This window comes from Bubalus kerabau, chromosome 12 (genome assembly GCF_029407905.1).
Source record: "Bubalus kerabau isolate K-KA32 ecotype Philippines breed swamp buffalo chromosome 12, PCC_UOA_SB_1v2, whole genome shotgun sequence".
In the NCBI taxonomy this organism is placed as follows: domain Eukaryota; kingdom Metazoa; phylum Chordata; class Mammalia; order Artiodactyla; family Bovidae; genus Bubalus; species Bubalus kerabau.
In genome coordinates, this window is record NC_073635.1 from 73898708 (window position 1) to 73912905 (window position 14198).

At 41.3% G+C, this 14198-nt stretch overlaps 1 protein-coding gene across 2 annotated transcripts in view; it reads left to right on the forward strand.

Moving 5' to 3' along the window:
• Positions 1-1030: 1030 nt before the first annotated feature.
• LOC129624652 (ATP-binding cassette sub-family C member 4-like) overlaps positions 1031-14198 on the forward strand; it is a 156850-nt gene continuing 143682 nt past the window's right edge. For both annotated transcript variants that reach the window (XM_055542810.1, XM_055542811.1), the window contains exons 1-5: positions 1031-1245; positions 5069-5158; positions 6493-6656; positions 9529-9654; positions 11144-11393. In XM_055542810.1, coding sequence (XP_055398785.1) covers positions 1060-1245; positions 5069-5158; positions 6493-6656; positions 9529-9654; positions 11144-11393 — 816 coding nt within the window. In that variant the 5' untranslated portion in view covers positions 1031-1059. The remainder of the gene's footprint in view (positions 1246-5068; positions 5159-6492; positions 6657-9528; positions 9655-11143; positions 11394-14198) is intronic.

Consider the following 14198-nt stretch of genomic DNA (forward strand, 5'->3'; position numbering starts at 1 on the left):
GTGTTTAGTTTTGGTAACTTGGATTTGTTGAGTGATTTTCCTTGATGGTGAAAAAGGGGACCTAGGAAGAAGGGGGCCTTCAAGGGGTGACTAGAGAGAGGAAGTAGGTTGTGAGGTGGAGCGGCTGTTTTGGCAGGGTGGGTAGGTGTTGCCGTTCCTTTGCCTTTTTCTTTGGGAAAGAAACTTGCTTTCCCTAAGTCTTACTCAGGGTGGAAGCCTCAGTGCACCCTGAGTCAATTGGTGTAGGCCTTGGGGAAGAGAGGATTGGTAACATTTCTTCCAAACCACCAACTTCAGTGGATGGTGGATCAAGAACTATGGAAAACATGATTTTTTAGCTTGGCCTCCACCATGTTTAATTTTTTACTCCAACTTACCATTCCAACTTCTGGAGGGTAGAGGCATAGTGAGGCAGTGTTCTTGGGAGCTGAGAGCCTGCAGAGCTGGCAAACCTGGTTTCTTTGTGGTACTCCTGCCAAAGCTGGTTTCCATTCCCTGGATCTACGTGTGGAGTTTTGGGTAGAAAAGGGTAGATGTGTTTGTGCCAGTGTCTCGGTTCATAAGGATTCATGAAGAAGGTGATGAAAGCGTGTCTCCCATATGTGAACCACATTGACTTTCTATTGGGCTGGGACATTGAGAATATGGGGGACAGGGGCAGGCTGCCAGCAGGTTTGTTCCTGTGGAAGCAGATTTCTTCCTCTTCTTCTGCCACCTTTTTCTTTATTCATCTTAAGGCTCAGTGGGTATTGAGCCTGTTTGTGATATTTGTTGAGCATCCACGGTGTGCTAAGCACAATGTACTAAGGCTTTACTATGTTTGAATGGAAAATGTTGCCTTCAGGTTAAACTGTTGCCTGCTTGTCTTATAGGAGAAAATAAATCTGCATAGTTTTCTTTTAAATTACTCACAAATGTAGCATTTTGTCAAAATGTATTTTAAACATGCTAATGATAAAAGTAAATCTTGTATAAAGAAAAACTGACATTTCTAATTAAGACTTTTTTCTTTTCTTTTAGGAAGGCACCAGAGTAGTTCAACCCATATTTTTGGGGAAAATGATTAGTTATGTTGAAAACTATGATCCCAATGATTCTGCCGCTTTGCACGAAGCCTACGCCTACGCGGCAGCACTGAGCGCCTGCGTGCTCGTGTGGGCCGTTCTGCACCACTTGTGCTTCTACCGCATGCAGCGCGTGGGGATGAGGCTGAGAGTAGCCGTGTGCCATATGATCTACCGCAAGGTGAGTGTCGCTCGGTACCACGGTGTGTACCTCCCTTGAGGGATCAGCAACATTTAGGGAAAGTTCTCTGTAAACTAAAAATTTCCTAACTGAGATTGTTTACACCTTCTTAGAGAAGCTTGCTTTTGCATCAAGCCAAGTTTGTTGAAGCAAACTTTACTAATAAATAATGAAAGGTTTTCTTTGAAATCAAGTGAGGGCTGCTGTTGATAACTTTTAGCCATAGGGTGTTGCATAATACCCACTAAATTTGTAATATTAAATAATATTAAATTATATTTTTAAAATGTTACATTAATATTTAAAAATAAGTATCAATATTATCAAGCATATTTTGAATGTCTTCATACCTAAATCTCATAGTGTTGTTTATGGAAATTTTTTGTTGTTGTTCATTAAAATCTTAATTTATATCAAATATTTATTTAAAAGTGAACTTCACAGATTGGATCTATAAAACTATATCTCGAAGCAGAGAATGTATTTGAGAAAGGGAATGATTATAATTTTAAAAGACCCATCTAATTATATTCAATATAATTGTGTTAGTTAGAGAAAAATATAAAGAATTCATGCCAAATATAGACTCACTCACTATATTATATAGATGTGATTGTTGTTAATTGTTTCAGAGAAAATAGTAGGGTATTTGAGATAAAACTTGAAATTTAACATTGTTTCATTCATTCTAGAGAGAATTTGTTGCTCTTCATTTAAGCTATTTATCTTTAGTATTCATCATAGCACTTTTAATAAGAACTGATTTAATGTGTTCAGTGATTTTATATTGAGGAATGCCATGAAATTATTCCATAGTTTACCCTAAACTAGTATAACAGGAATAAGGATTTCAGATGTCTTTACAAAGGTATTGCCACAGATATATTGGTGTCAAGAGCTGAAGGGCTCTGTATAAACTTGATCCTGTATACCTCTTTGCCATAGTGTTGCTTGGAAAAAAAAAAAAAATCCTTATTTGACTGTATTATAGTGTTGAAAATTTCTTAGAGAGTAGATCTTAAGTATTCTCACCACACATGTAAAATAGGACAATTATATTAGGTAGTAGATACTTGAAGTGGCTTTACTATAGTACTCATTTCCCAATGTATATTTCTATAAAAGCTACATGTGGTAACCTTAAACATATATAATTTTCATTAATATAGTCCTCATTGAAAGATAAAATTGAACAGCTTAAATTGAAAATATTGCTTCTTTTACCTGATTGCTGCTTATCTAGAACTTCCATTACTTTGGGATACTTCTATCAGCAGAAAGTGAGATGTCATCTCATCTCTCCTTTAGCAGAGTCTTGTACATCTCGGGACTGTATGAACCTGGAGACCTGGCATCTCACTGTCTTGTTTGGTAGCAGCATCTGAGTTGGTTTCCTTCTGGGTGATGAGGAAATTGCAGTGGTGCCTGCACATTCCAGTCAGGGGTCTTCACTGTCATTTATCATCATCTTTGTTATTCTGTTGCATCTTTAACCATTTAGGAGATGGATACTCAGATTTCCCCACCAATTGGCTAAATGTTTGTCTTTTCAGATCATGCTTAACTCTCATATGAATGATAGTTGCTCAGTTGTGTCCCACCCTTTGTTTTGTGACCCCACAGACCATAGCCTGCCAGGCTTCTCTGTCCATGGGTTTCTTCAGGCAAGAATACTGGATTGGGTTGCCATTTCCTTCTCTGTAACTCTCATAATAATTACAAAATTTTTACCAGAACTGCATTGTGAAAGCTTTAAGTTAGGTGTGAGGTGATGGTGTACTCAAAGCTCACTCTTTGCTGCACAGATGAGCCATTGTCCACTTGTTTTTCTTCCTCTTCCCTCTAACACTTTGAAATCTTGCTTTTTGGAAATGTGATCTGACCTGGCACATTGGCTTATGTGAATGTAAACATCTCCCAAGATGTCATTTGCTGGCTTAATTATACCCAAAAGATGGTTCCTATATGAAGTCAGAAATTGTGGGGATTACACCATTGACATAATCTGAAATTCCAAAATCATTGGAAAGACAAATTTCCTTGGCACAGCCTTGCATCTAGACTCCTCCTGTTACAGAAACAAGACACTTCTTTCAGTTTACAGGTGGACTGATTCCTTAGGACCCAAAAACTGGTACGACAGAGCAGCTCTGAAAAGCCCCTCTGAACATTTGTGGTTCGTCTTGGGCCCCATCTCCTAATCCCTGGTCCTGGGAAGAAATCAGGTCAAGTGTTAGAAATGGAGCGGCTGCTAAGCTCGTAGCTGTAGTTTGTCTACACCGTGGATCCCAGGCTGGGGCAGGTCTCCAGGGGATCTCTATGGCTGCACATCTGCCTCTCCTAACATGGCCCATTCAGCATTTTCGTGCTCTTTTCAGAGGAATTTTGAATGATTCTGTGGAAGGTATATATGAAAATGACCTGTCATTTATTTATTAATACATTGTCACAGATTTGGTAAAGTTACTTCTGGCTTTTGATTACTGATCTTTTCTTATTGTGGTGAAATATACACACATAAAGTTTACCATTTTCACTCCTTTTCAGTGCAGCATTTAGTGTCATTAGGTACATTCTCATTGTGTGGCCATCACCGTTATTCATCTCTGGAACTTTTTGTTTTTCCCAAGCTGAACCTCTGCTCCCATTAAACACTAACTCCCCGACTCCTCTCCCCTCACCCAGCGCCGTTCCACTTCTTCTCTATGTGAATTTGACTACCTTAGTACCTCGTGTAAGTGGAATCATACAGCGTTTGTCATTTTGTGTGAGGCTTATGTTCTGTAGCACGATGTCATCAAGGTTCATCCATGTTGTGGCAGGTGTCAGAATTTAATTCCTTTTTAAGGCTGAGTAATATTCCATTATAGGTCTATACAACATTCTGTGTATTTGCTCATCTGTCAATGGACAGTTGTTTCCACCTTTTAGGTATTGTGGACATAGCTGCTGTGAATATGAGTGTAAAAATTGTCTGTTCAAGTTTGTGTTTTTAGTTTTTTTGAGTATACCCTTAGTATAATTGTTGTATTTTATGATAATTTCATGTTTAATTTTTGAGCAACTTCCATATTCTCTTCCATTGTGGTTATATTATTTTACATTCTCACTTGATCTTTGGTTTTCTTCTTTAACTTGAGAAGTAAACGAAACATTTTTATAAAGTATGACATTGTGTTTGGATTGGTGGCTCCAGTTGGTGGTCTGTTGAAGCAGCTCCTGGTGTCTTTTCAGTTTTCTCAGATCTCTAGGGCCATTTTTCTTACTAAATAAAGGGATTTGGCAACACGGGTTGTAGTTTTCATAAAGTCAGCAGATTGGCATTAAGACCACAGTTTCCTCACAGGAACAGTGTTTTGAACATTATACTCATTCATTTCAGAATGAAAACACTAAGCCCAAAGTGTTTAAATATTATCACCTAGAGAATTAATGATTGAGTCCAGATTTAGAGTCCAAGTCTCCAAATTTCCTTCTTTAAATTACCCTCTCTGCTCTCATCTAATTTGGCTCAAAATTATTTAGTTGGCTCTTAAGTGTAAACCTACACCCTTTACCCTTTAGACAGGTCCACGTTCACTGAAACAGGGGGTGGATTTTGCTTCTACCTCCTCTTCCTCCCTTTGCCGTCCTTGCTGGCGGGGCTGCCACCACACTAAGTTAAAGGCTGAAGAAGGGTCCCTACAGCCCCGCTTTCAGGGGTCATTCTGCTTCTGCTGACACCACTCAAGACCCCAGGAACACATGCTCCATTGTGTTATGTTCTAAGATGACTTGGTATCACCTTAGGAATCCAGTTCTCTGTCTCCCTCTCTCATTTCAGGCACTTCGCCTAAGTAGCTCGGCCATGGGGAAGACCACCACAGGCCAGATAGTCAACTTGCTGTCCAACGATGTGAGCAGATTTGACCAGGTGAGCTGCCCCTGAGGGATCCTCTTCCATGTCCTGTTCTCACTGGGTTCAGCTTATTGGGATGCCAGGTGCCAGGGTTTGGTGTTGGCCAGGATTCCATTGAGGATGTAAGATGAAGGTTCTATTTATCCAACTTTCATTTCTCTGTGTGCAACTTAGATGTAATTATATGTATTGTTATGTAAATGAGAATTTTGTTTTTCTAATAATAGATGGGCAGCAGTGTTCTTGCCCAGCTTTGGTAGTGTCCCTAGGGGTCCTCCTGGCATGGCCCTCCTTGGCACGTGGTGTGGGTGTCGCTGGACAGTCTTCCTCCTCCTCTAGTTGATGAAGGCCTGGTGGGAGGGATTGTTCTTTCCCCTGTGCCCTATTCAATGTCTGCTGCGTAGAAAGCCTGTGAGGAACAATGCCAAGTAAGTGGTTCCCAGCCAAAGACAACCTACCCTCTGCTGTCACCTTCACAGTCTTTCTTCCATTGACCTTATGCATAGATGACATGACCCAGGGCATTGTAGCTATTGGTCAGATCTGTGTTGCACCAGATACTTCCCTTTCAAGTATTCATTCATCAAACATGAAGTAAGGCCCCTACTCACTTCCAGAGTTCAACAAAGCTTAGTTTCTTCCATGTATAAGCCACAGCCTATCAAGGAGGTAAATATACCAGTAATTACTGGAGAGAGTGGTAGGTACCATAAGATAGGCTTTCCTGGGATGCCACGGTTCCCCAGAGGAGTTGGGGGCTAAATTCTAGGACAGAGATCATTTGGGGAAGCCCTGGGATTTCTTTAGAAGGAATGATGCTAAAGCTGAAACTCCAGTACTTTGGCCACCTCATGTGAAGAGTTGACTCATTGGAAAAGACTCTGATGCTGGGAAAGATTGAAGGCAGGAGGAGAAGGGCACGACAGAGGATGAGATGGCTGGATGGCATCACTGACTCGATGGACGTGAGTCTGGGTGAACTCCGGGAATTGGTGATGGACATAGAGGCCTGGCGTGCTATGATTCATGGGGTCGCAAAGAGTTGGACACGACTGAGTGATTGAACTGAACTGAACTGAACTGAACTGAGCTTATCTGTGTTGTGGACAAAATCCACATCTTCCTTCAGTGCTGCTGGTCTGATTCTCCTGGGACGTCCCAGGAGATGTGCTGCCCCTGAAATATGTCATCTGGGGTAGACACTTTGATTTCTGCTTTAGCAGGTTTAAAGCCCACTGAGATAATTTCTGTTTAGTTTCCTTTTGTTCCTTCAGAGCATATTGTTTCCACACTGTATCCTTATTGGTTTTTATACCATTGTAAGAAGGCTTTGTCTTTCTCTCTTTAAGGTAATGATGTTCTTGCACTATCTGTGGGTGGGGCCACTGCAGGCTATGGCAGTGACTGCCCTGCTCTGGATGGAAATAGGAATATCATGTCTTGCTGGGATGGCAGTTCTCATTATTCTTCTGCTTTTGCAAAGCTGCTTTGGGACATTGTTTTCATCATTCTGGTAAGAGAAACACTGGTTTTAAAAATTGATAATATATAGGTTTTATTCCTAGTTTTTTTAAGGAATCTCCATACCATCTTCCATAGTGGCTATATCAATTTACATTCCCACCAACAGTACAAGAGCATTCCCTTTTCCCCACACCCTCTCCAGCATTTATTGTTTGTAGACTTCTTGATGATGGCCATTCTGACTGGTGTGAGGTGATATCTCATTGTAGTTTTGATTTACATTTCTCTAATAATGAGCGCTGTTGAGCATCTTCTCATGTGTTTGTTAGCCATCTGTATGTCTTCCTTGGAGAAATGTCTGTTTAGGTCTTTTCCCACTTTTTGACTGGGTTGTTTGTGTTTCTGGTATTGAGTTATATGAACTGCTTGTATATTTTGGAAATTAATCCTTTGTCTGCAGTTTCATTTGCTATTACTTTCTCCCATTTTGAGGGTTGTCTTTTCACCTTGCTTATAGTTTCCTTTGCTGTGCAAAAGCTTTTAAGTTTAATCAGGTCCCTCTTGTTTACTTTTGTTTTTATTTCCATTACTCTAGGAGGTGAGTCAGAGAAGAACTTGCTTAGATTTATGTCATCGAGTGTTGGGCCTATGTTTTCCTCTAAGAGTTCTATAGTTTCTGATCTTACATTTAGGTCTTTAATCCATTTTGAGTTTATCTTTGTGTATGTTGTTCTGACCCAGCAATCCCACTACTAGACATATACCCTGAGGAAACCAAAATTGAAAAAGACACATGTATCCCATTGTTCATTGCAGCACTATTTACAAAAGTACAACATGGAAGTGACCTAGATGTCCATCAACAAATGAATGGAAAATGAAATTGTGGTACATATACACAATGGAATATTACTCAGCCATGAAAAGGAATGCCTTTGAGTCAGTTCTAATAAGGTAGATGAATGTAGAACCTGTTATACAGAGTAAAGTAAGTCAGAAAGAGAAAGATAAATATCATATTCTAATGCATATACATGGAATCTAGAAAAATGGTACTGAAAAATTTACCTACAGGGCAGCAGTGGAGAAATAGACATAGAGAATAGACTCGTGGTCATGGGGAGAGGGGAGAAGAGGGTGAGATATATGGAGAGAGTAACATGGAAACCTACAGTACCATGTGTAAAATAGATAGCCAACAGGAATTTGCTCTATAGCTAAGAAACTTAAACAGGGGCTCTAGATCAATCTAGAGGGGTAGGATGGGGAGGGAGATGAGAGGCAAGTTCAAAAGGGAGGGGATATATGTATACCTATGGCTGATTCATGTTGAGATTTGATAGAAAACAACAAAATTCTGTAAGGCAATTATCCTTCAATAAAAAGATTTAAAAAATTGATAATATGTAATTGGTACTCTGTGGTCATGTATGGATGTGAGAGTTGGGCTGTGAAGAAGGCTGAGCGCTGAAGAATTGATGCTTTTGAACTGTGGTGTTGGAGAAGATTCTTGAGAGTCCCTTGGACTGCAAGGAGATCCAACCAGTCCATTCTAAAGGAGATCAGCCCTGGGATTTCTTTGGAAGGAATGATGCTAAAGCTGAAACTCCAGTACTTTGGCTACCTCATGCGAAGAGTTGACTCATTGGAAAACACTCTGACGCTGGGAGGGATTGGGGGCAGGAGGAGAAGGGGACGACAGGATGAGATGGCTGGATGGCATCACTGACTCGAAGGATGTGAGTCTGAGTGAACTCTGGGAGTTGGTGATGGACAGGGAGGCCTGGAGTGCTGCAATTCATAGGGTCGCAAAGAATCGGACATGACTGAGCGACTGATCTGATCTTATCTGATCTGAATTGGTAACATCACGGTTGCTTTTATTCAAAAACAAGACCAACACCTTCTCTAGTCTCTTCTTTGTGTGGGTTGTAGACCCTTCAGACTCAGCCAGTGGAGCCTCCAACCTTATGCTGAAGGCCCGTCTTGAAACAGGAACAGTGAAAGCATTCGCTAGCTCCTCTTGGCACCGTATCTGAATAAGTAGTGTCCTTCAGCAGAATTTGCCCATGTCCAAGTTATTTAAATACTGTTAAATAGTAATAATCTTGTAGGCCCATTTTTCACTGCATATATTTTTGTTATGCTTGTGTTGGAGCCTTTTCAGGTATTTATGTTCATGTTTCCATTAAGTTATAAGCACCCCAAGGGCTGATCTCCATTGTGTCTTTATGAAGCCCCACATTCACAGCAGCACATGTGATAGAAAAGTGGCTGGTGGTGAAGAGCCTTCTTCTGCTGAGTTAGACCTGAAGCAGGTCCCAGAGAGTTGGAGGTGGTTGGTTTTCAGGTGATGGAGATGTTGTGCTGCTTGAAGTTCACTGAGTTCTTGTGTGTGTGCAGGTCTGTGCTTGGTGTCTTTCTTTATTTGGAATTTCCTTTCCTGTCTTTGCTGTGGAGAGATGTTCCTTATCCTTCGAGGCCCTGTTCCAGTGCTACCAAGCCGCTGAAGCTCTTCTTGTTGGGAATTAACAAGTCCCATCTTTTCTGCTCCCCAGAACTTCTCTCCTTTTTCATTACACATTGTCTTCCTGCATGTCTTTCTGCCTTCCCTACCTGTGACCTCCTTGAGCAGATAGATGGTTTGTATCTGACTCATTTCAGGTCTTCCCTAGCCAAAGCTGCACATTCTCCAAGTTACTTCTCGAAATGAGATGAATGGTTGACTTCTTAATTGAAGCCTTCTTCTCCGTTTGTACTTTGAGTAGAATCTGCCTGTGTTCTAAGTGCAAAAAAGCTGTAGAGAACTATTTGCTTCCTGGCCACCACCTGCCACCCCCGCCCCCATGCCCACTACTGCTGTTGCTAAGGAAAGTCGGGCTGTGGTCACTAAAGCTCATCTGTCACGTCTGTCTCCTCAGGAGTAAGACCTCAGCTCTCACAGACGACAGGATCAAGACCATGAGCGAAGTCATAACTGGCATCAGAACAATAAAAGTGAATGCTTGGGAAAAGTCATTTATAGACCTTATTACCAGACTGAGAAGGTAAGTTTATATATATAGATGTCACTCCATATTTTCATTCTTTATTTCCTATTTACTGGATGCTTTAGATGTCTTACCAAAGAAGTATTTAAGTTCACCAATACTTACTATTCACTGCATCATCCATGTGTTACAGGAAGGTTAAGGAGAATGGTGGAGACATCATTTAACCTGCTCTTCCATTTACCATATTCTCAAAGGAAAAAATACATATGCTTCTTAGTTGTATAGAAATGAAATTCTAAGTAGTTCTGAAAACCTCAAATCTCAATAATCAATGTCTTTAAGATAGTATTCGAGACAATGACATTCAAATTAAGATTGTAATTTATGTTGATGGCCCATAAATGAGGAGATTATAGAGATTGGTGTACCTATATTGAGCCAAACTATATGAATCACTATTTTTTTAATTAATTTATTTTTTATTGAAGGATAATTGCCTTACAGAATTTTGCTGTTTTCTGTCAAACCTCAACATGAATCAGCCATAGGTATACAAATATCCCTTCCCTTTTGAACCTCCCTCCCATCTCTCTTTATTCTTCGTTGTTGTGATTAGTCAGTCATATCCCACTCTTTTGTGACCCCATGGACTGTAGCTCACCAGGCTCCTCTGTCCATGGAATTTCCCAGGCAGGAATACCGGAGAGGTTGCCATTTCCTTCTCCAGAGGATATTCCTGACCGAGGGACTGAACCTGTGTTTCTGCATTGCAGGTGGATTCTTTATCACTAACAAGTTCATGAATCACTATTATTCATTTCAAAAGGAGCTATGAAAACACTGTTCCTTTCGTTTTGCTTCATGTTTGTAGACTATTTTTCCATCTTTTATTTAAATATCTTATGAGCATTTCTCTGACCCCACCTTGTCACCTCTGACTTTGCACCTTTCTGGGGACCGCCCCCCTGCCCCGCTGCTGGGAATACACTCCCATGTTCCTTCTTCTTTGGCCTCCTCCAAGCCTGACCAACTCTAACTCATCTTCTCAGGGTCCACGTGTGTGTGACTTGCCCTGACTCCACTGCTCTGGGTTACATGCCTCTGCTCTGAGCTCCCATGGGAGCTGTGCTGACCATCTCTGTCTATTGTCTCCCAATTTTGTGGTTGCTAATTCTCTTCCCCCACAGGTTCATGAGCCCCTGGAGGGGACAGGTTGTGTCTTTCTGTGGGGAGCCCAGCACAGGACTTGTGATTATGAATGCTTGTTGAATGAATGTTGAATCCCGTCTGATTGACCCAGAATGTTTGAAAGTGTGATTTAATCCTCCCCTTTCTTAAAAGAGTGAAGTGATGATGAAATCTGTGGTCCTGGTGTTGGGGCAGACTCCTGGGTGTGCACTATGCTAATGTCTCCATGATGTGAGGGATAGTTTATTTTAATCTGTGTCTACTCCCTAGAAAAGGGCCACTCATGTGGGGCACTGAATTCATGTCTTGTATGTTGATGCTTCTTTTAAATCCTATATCCTACTTTCTTTTCTAGGAAGGAAATTTCCAAGATTCTGAGACGTTCCTACCTTCGGGGCATGAATATGGCAATATTTTTCGCTGTGAGCAAAATCATGATTTTTGTCACCTTCATCACCAATGAGCTCCTTGACAACCTGATCACAGCCAGCCAGGTGTTTGTGGTGGTGACGCTGTTTGAGGCTCTGCGGTTCTCAAGCACCCTCTACTTCCCCATGGCCATCGAGAAGGTGTCAGAGGCCGTTGTCAGCATCCAAAGAATCAAGGTTTAGTGAAAAATAACTTTTTAAAGTTATAGCTGGATTTTACCTAAAATACCTCCTTTTATGTAGTGTCACTGTGTGCCAGTTAGGTGAGATGTAACTCTTTCAGTGCCAAGCTGGCAGTCTTTCAAAGTGTATGTACTTCCATCTTTTCTTAGTGTGTTAAAAGTATCATAAGATCCATGAATGGGAAAGACTAGAGATTTGTTCAAGAAAATTAGAGATAACAAGGGAACATTTCATGCAAAGATGGACTCAATAAAGAACAGAAATGGTATGGACCTAACAGAAGCAGAAGATGCTAAGAAGAGGTGGCAAGAATACACAGAAGAACTCTACAAAAAAAGATCTTCATGACCCAGATAATCACGATGGGGTGATCACTCACCTAGAGCCAGACATTCTGGAATGTGAAGTCAACTGGTCCTTAGGAAGCATCACTATGAACAAAGCTAGTGGAGGTGATGGAATTCTAGTTGAGCTATTTCATATCCTAAAATATAATGCTGTGAAAGTGCTGAACTCAATATGTCAGCAAATTTGGAAAACTCAGCAGTGGCCAGAGGCCTGGAAAAGCTCAGGTTTCATTCCAATCCCAAAGAAAGGAAATGCCAAAAAATGCTCAAACTACCGCACAATTGCACTCATCTCACATGCTAGTAAAGTAATGCTCAAAATTCTCCAAGCCAGGCTTCAGCAATACGTAAACCATGAAATTCCAGATGTTCATGCTGGTTTTAGAAAAGGCAGAGGAACCAGCAATCAAATTGCCAACATCCTCTGGATCATTGAAAAAGCAAGAGAGTTCCAGAAAAACATCTATTTCTGCTTTACTGACTATGCCAAAGCCTTTGACTGTGTGGATAACAATAAATTGTGGAAAATTCTGAATGAGATGGGAATACCAGACCATCTGACCTACCTCTTGAGAAATTTGTATGCAGGTCAGGAAGCAACAGTTAGAACGGGACATGGAACAACAGACTGGTTCCAAATAGGAAAAGGAGTACATCAAGGCTGTATATCGTCACCCTGTTTATTTAACTTATATGCAGAGTACATCATGAGAAACGCTGGACTGGAAGAAACACAAGCTGGAATCAAGATTGCCGAGAGAAATATCAATAACCTCAGATATGCAGATGACACCACCCTTATGGCAGAAAGTGAAGAGGAACTAAAAAGCCTCTTGATGAAAGTGAAAGTGGAGAGTGAAAAAGTTGGCTTAAAGCTCAACATTCAGAAAACGAAGATCATGGCATCTGGTCCCATCACTTCATGGGAAATAGATGGGGAAACAGTGGAAACAGTGTCAGACTTTATTTTTTTGGGCTCCAAAATCACTGCAGATGGTGACTGCAGCCATGAAATTAAAAGACGCTTACTCCTTGGAAGGAAAGTTATGACCAACCTAGATAGCATATTCAAAAGCAGAGACATCACTTTGCCAACAAAGGTTCATCTAGTCAAGACTATGGTTTTTCCTGTGGTCATGTATGGATGTGAGAGTTGGACTGTGAAGAAGGCTGAGTGCGGAAGAATTGATGCTTTTGAACTGTGGTGTTGGAGAAGCCTCTTGAGAGTCCCTTGGACTGCAAGGAGATCCAACCAGTCCATTCTGAAGGAGATCGGCCCTGGGATTTCTTTGGAAGGGATGATGCTGAAGCTGAAACTCCAGTACTTTGGCCACCTCATGCGAAGAGTTGACTCATTGGAAAAGACTCTGATGCTGGGAGGGATTGGGGGCAGGAAGAGAAGGGGACGACAGAGGATGAGATGGCTGGATGGCATCACTGACTCGATGGACGTGAGTGTGAGTGAACTCCGGGAGTTAGTGATGGACAGGGAGGCCTGGCGTGCTGCGATTCGTGGGGTCTCAAAGAGTCAGACACGATTGAGCGACTGATCTGATCTGATCTGATGCAGGTTAGGAAGCAACAGTTAGAACTAATTATGGAACAACAGACTGGTTCCAAATAGGAAAAGGAGTACATCAAGGCTGTATATTGTCACCTTGCTTATTTAACTTACATGCAGAGTATCTCATGAGAAACGTTGGGCTGGATGAAACACAAGCTGAAATCAAGATTGCAGGGAGAAATATCAATAACCTCAGATATGCAGATGAAACCACCCTTATGGCAGAAAGTGAAGAGGAACTAAAGAGCCTCTTGATGAAAGTGAAAGAGGAGAGTGAGAAAGTTGACTTATAGCTCAACATTCAGAAAACTAAGATCATGGCATCTGGTCCCATCACTTCATGGCAAATAGATAGAGATACACTGGAAACAGTGGCAGACTTTATTTTTTTTTTGGGGGGGGGGCTACAAAATCACTGCAGAGGGTGACTGCAGTCATGAAATTAAAAGATGCTTACTTCTTGAAAGGAAAGGTTTGACCAACCTAGCAAAATATTAGAAAGCAGACATTACTTTGCCAACAAAGGTCCATCTAGTCAAGGCTATGGTTTTTCCAGTAGTCATGTATGCATGTGAGAGTTGGACTATAAAGAAAGTTGAGCACTGAAGAATAGATTCATTTGAACTGTAGTGTTGGAGAAGACTCTTGTAAGTCCCTTGTACAGCAAGTGGATCCAACCAGTCCATCCTAATGGAGATCAGTTCTGGGTGTTCATTGGAAGGACTGATGTTGAAGCTGAAACTCCAATACTTTGACAACCGGATGTGAAGAGATGACTCATTTGAAAAGACCCTGATGCTGGGAAAGACTGAAGACGGGAGGAGAAGGGAATGACAGAGGATGAGATGGTTGGATGGCATCACCGACTCAATGGACATGAGTTTAGCT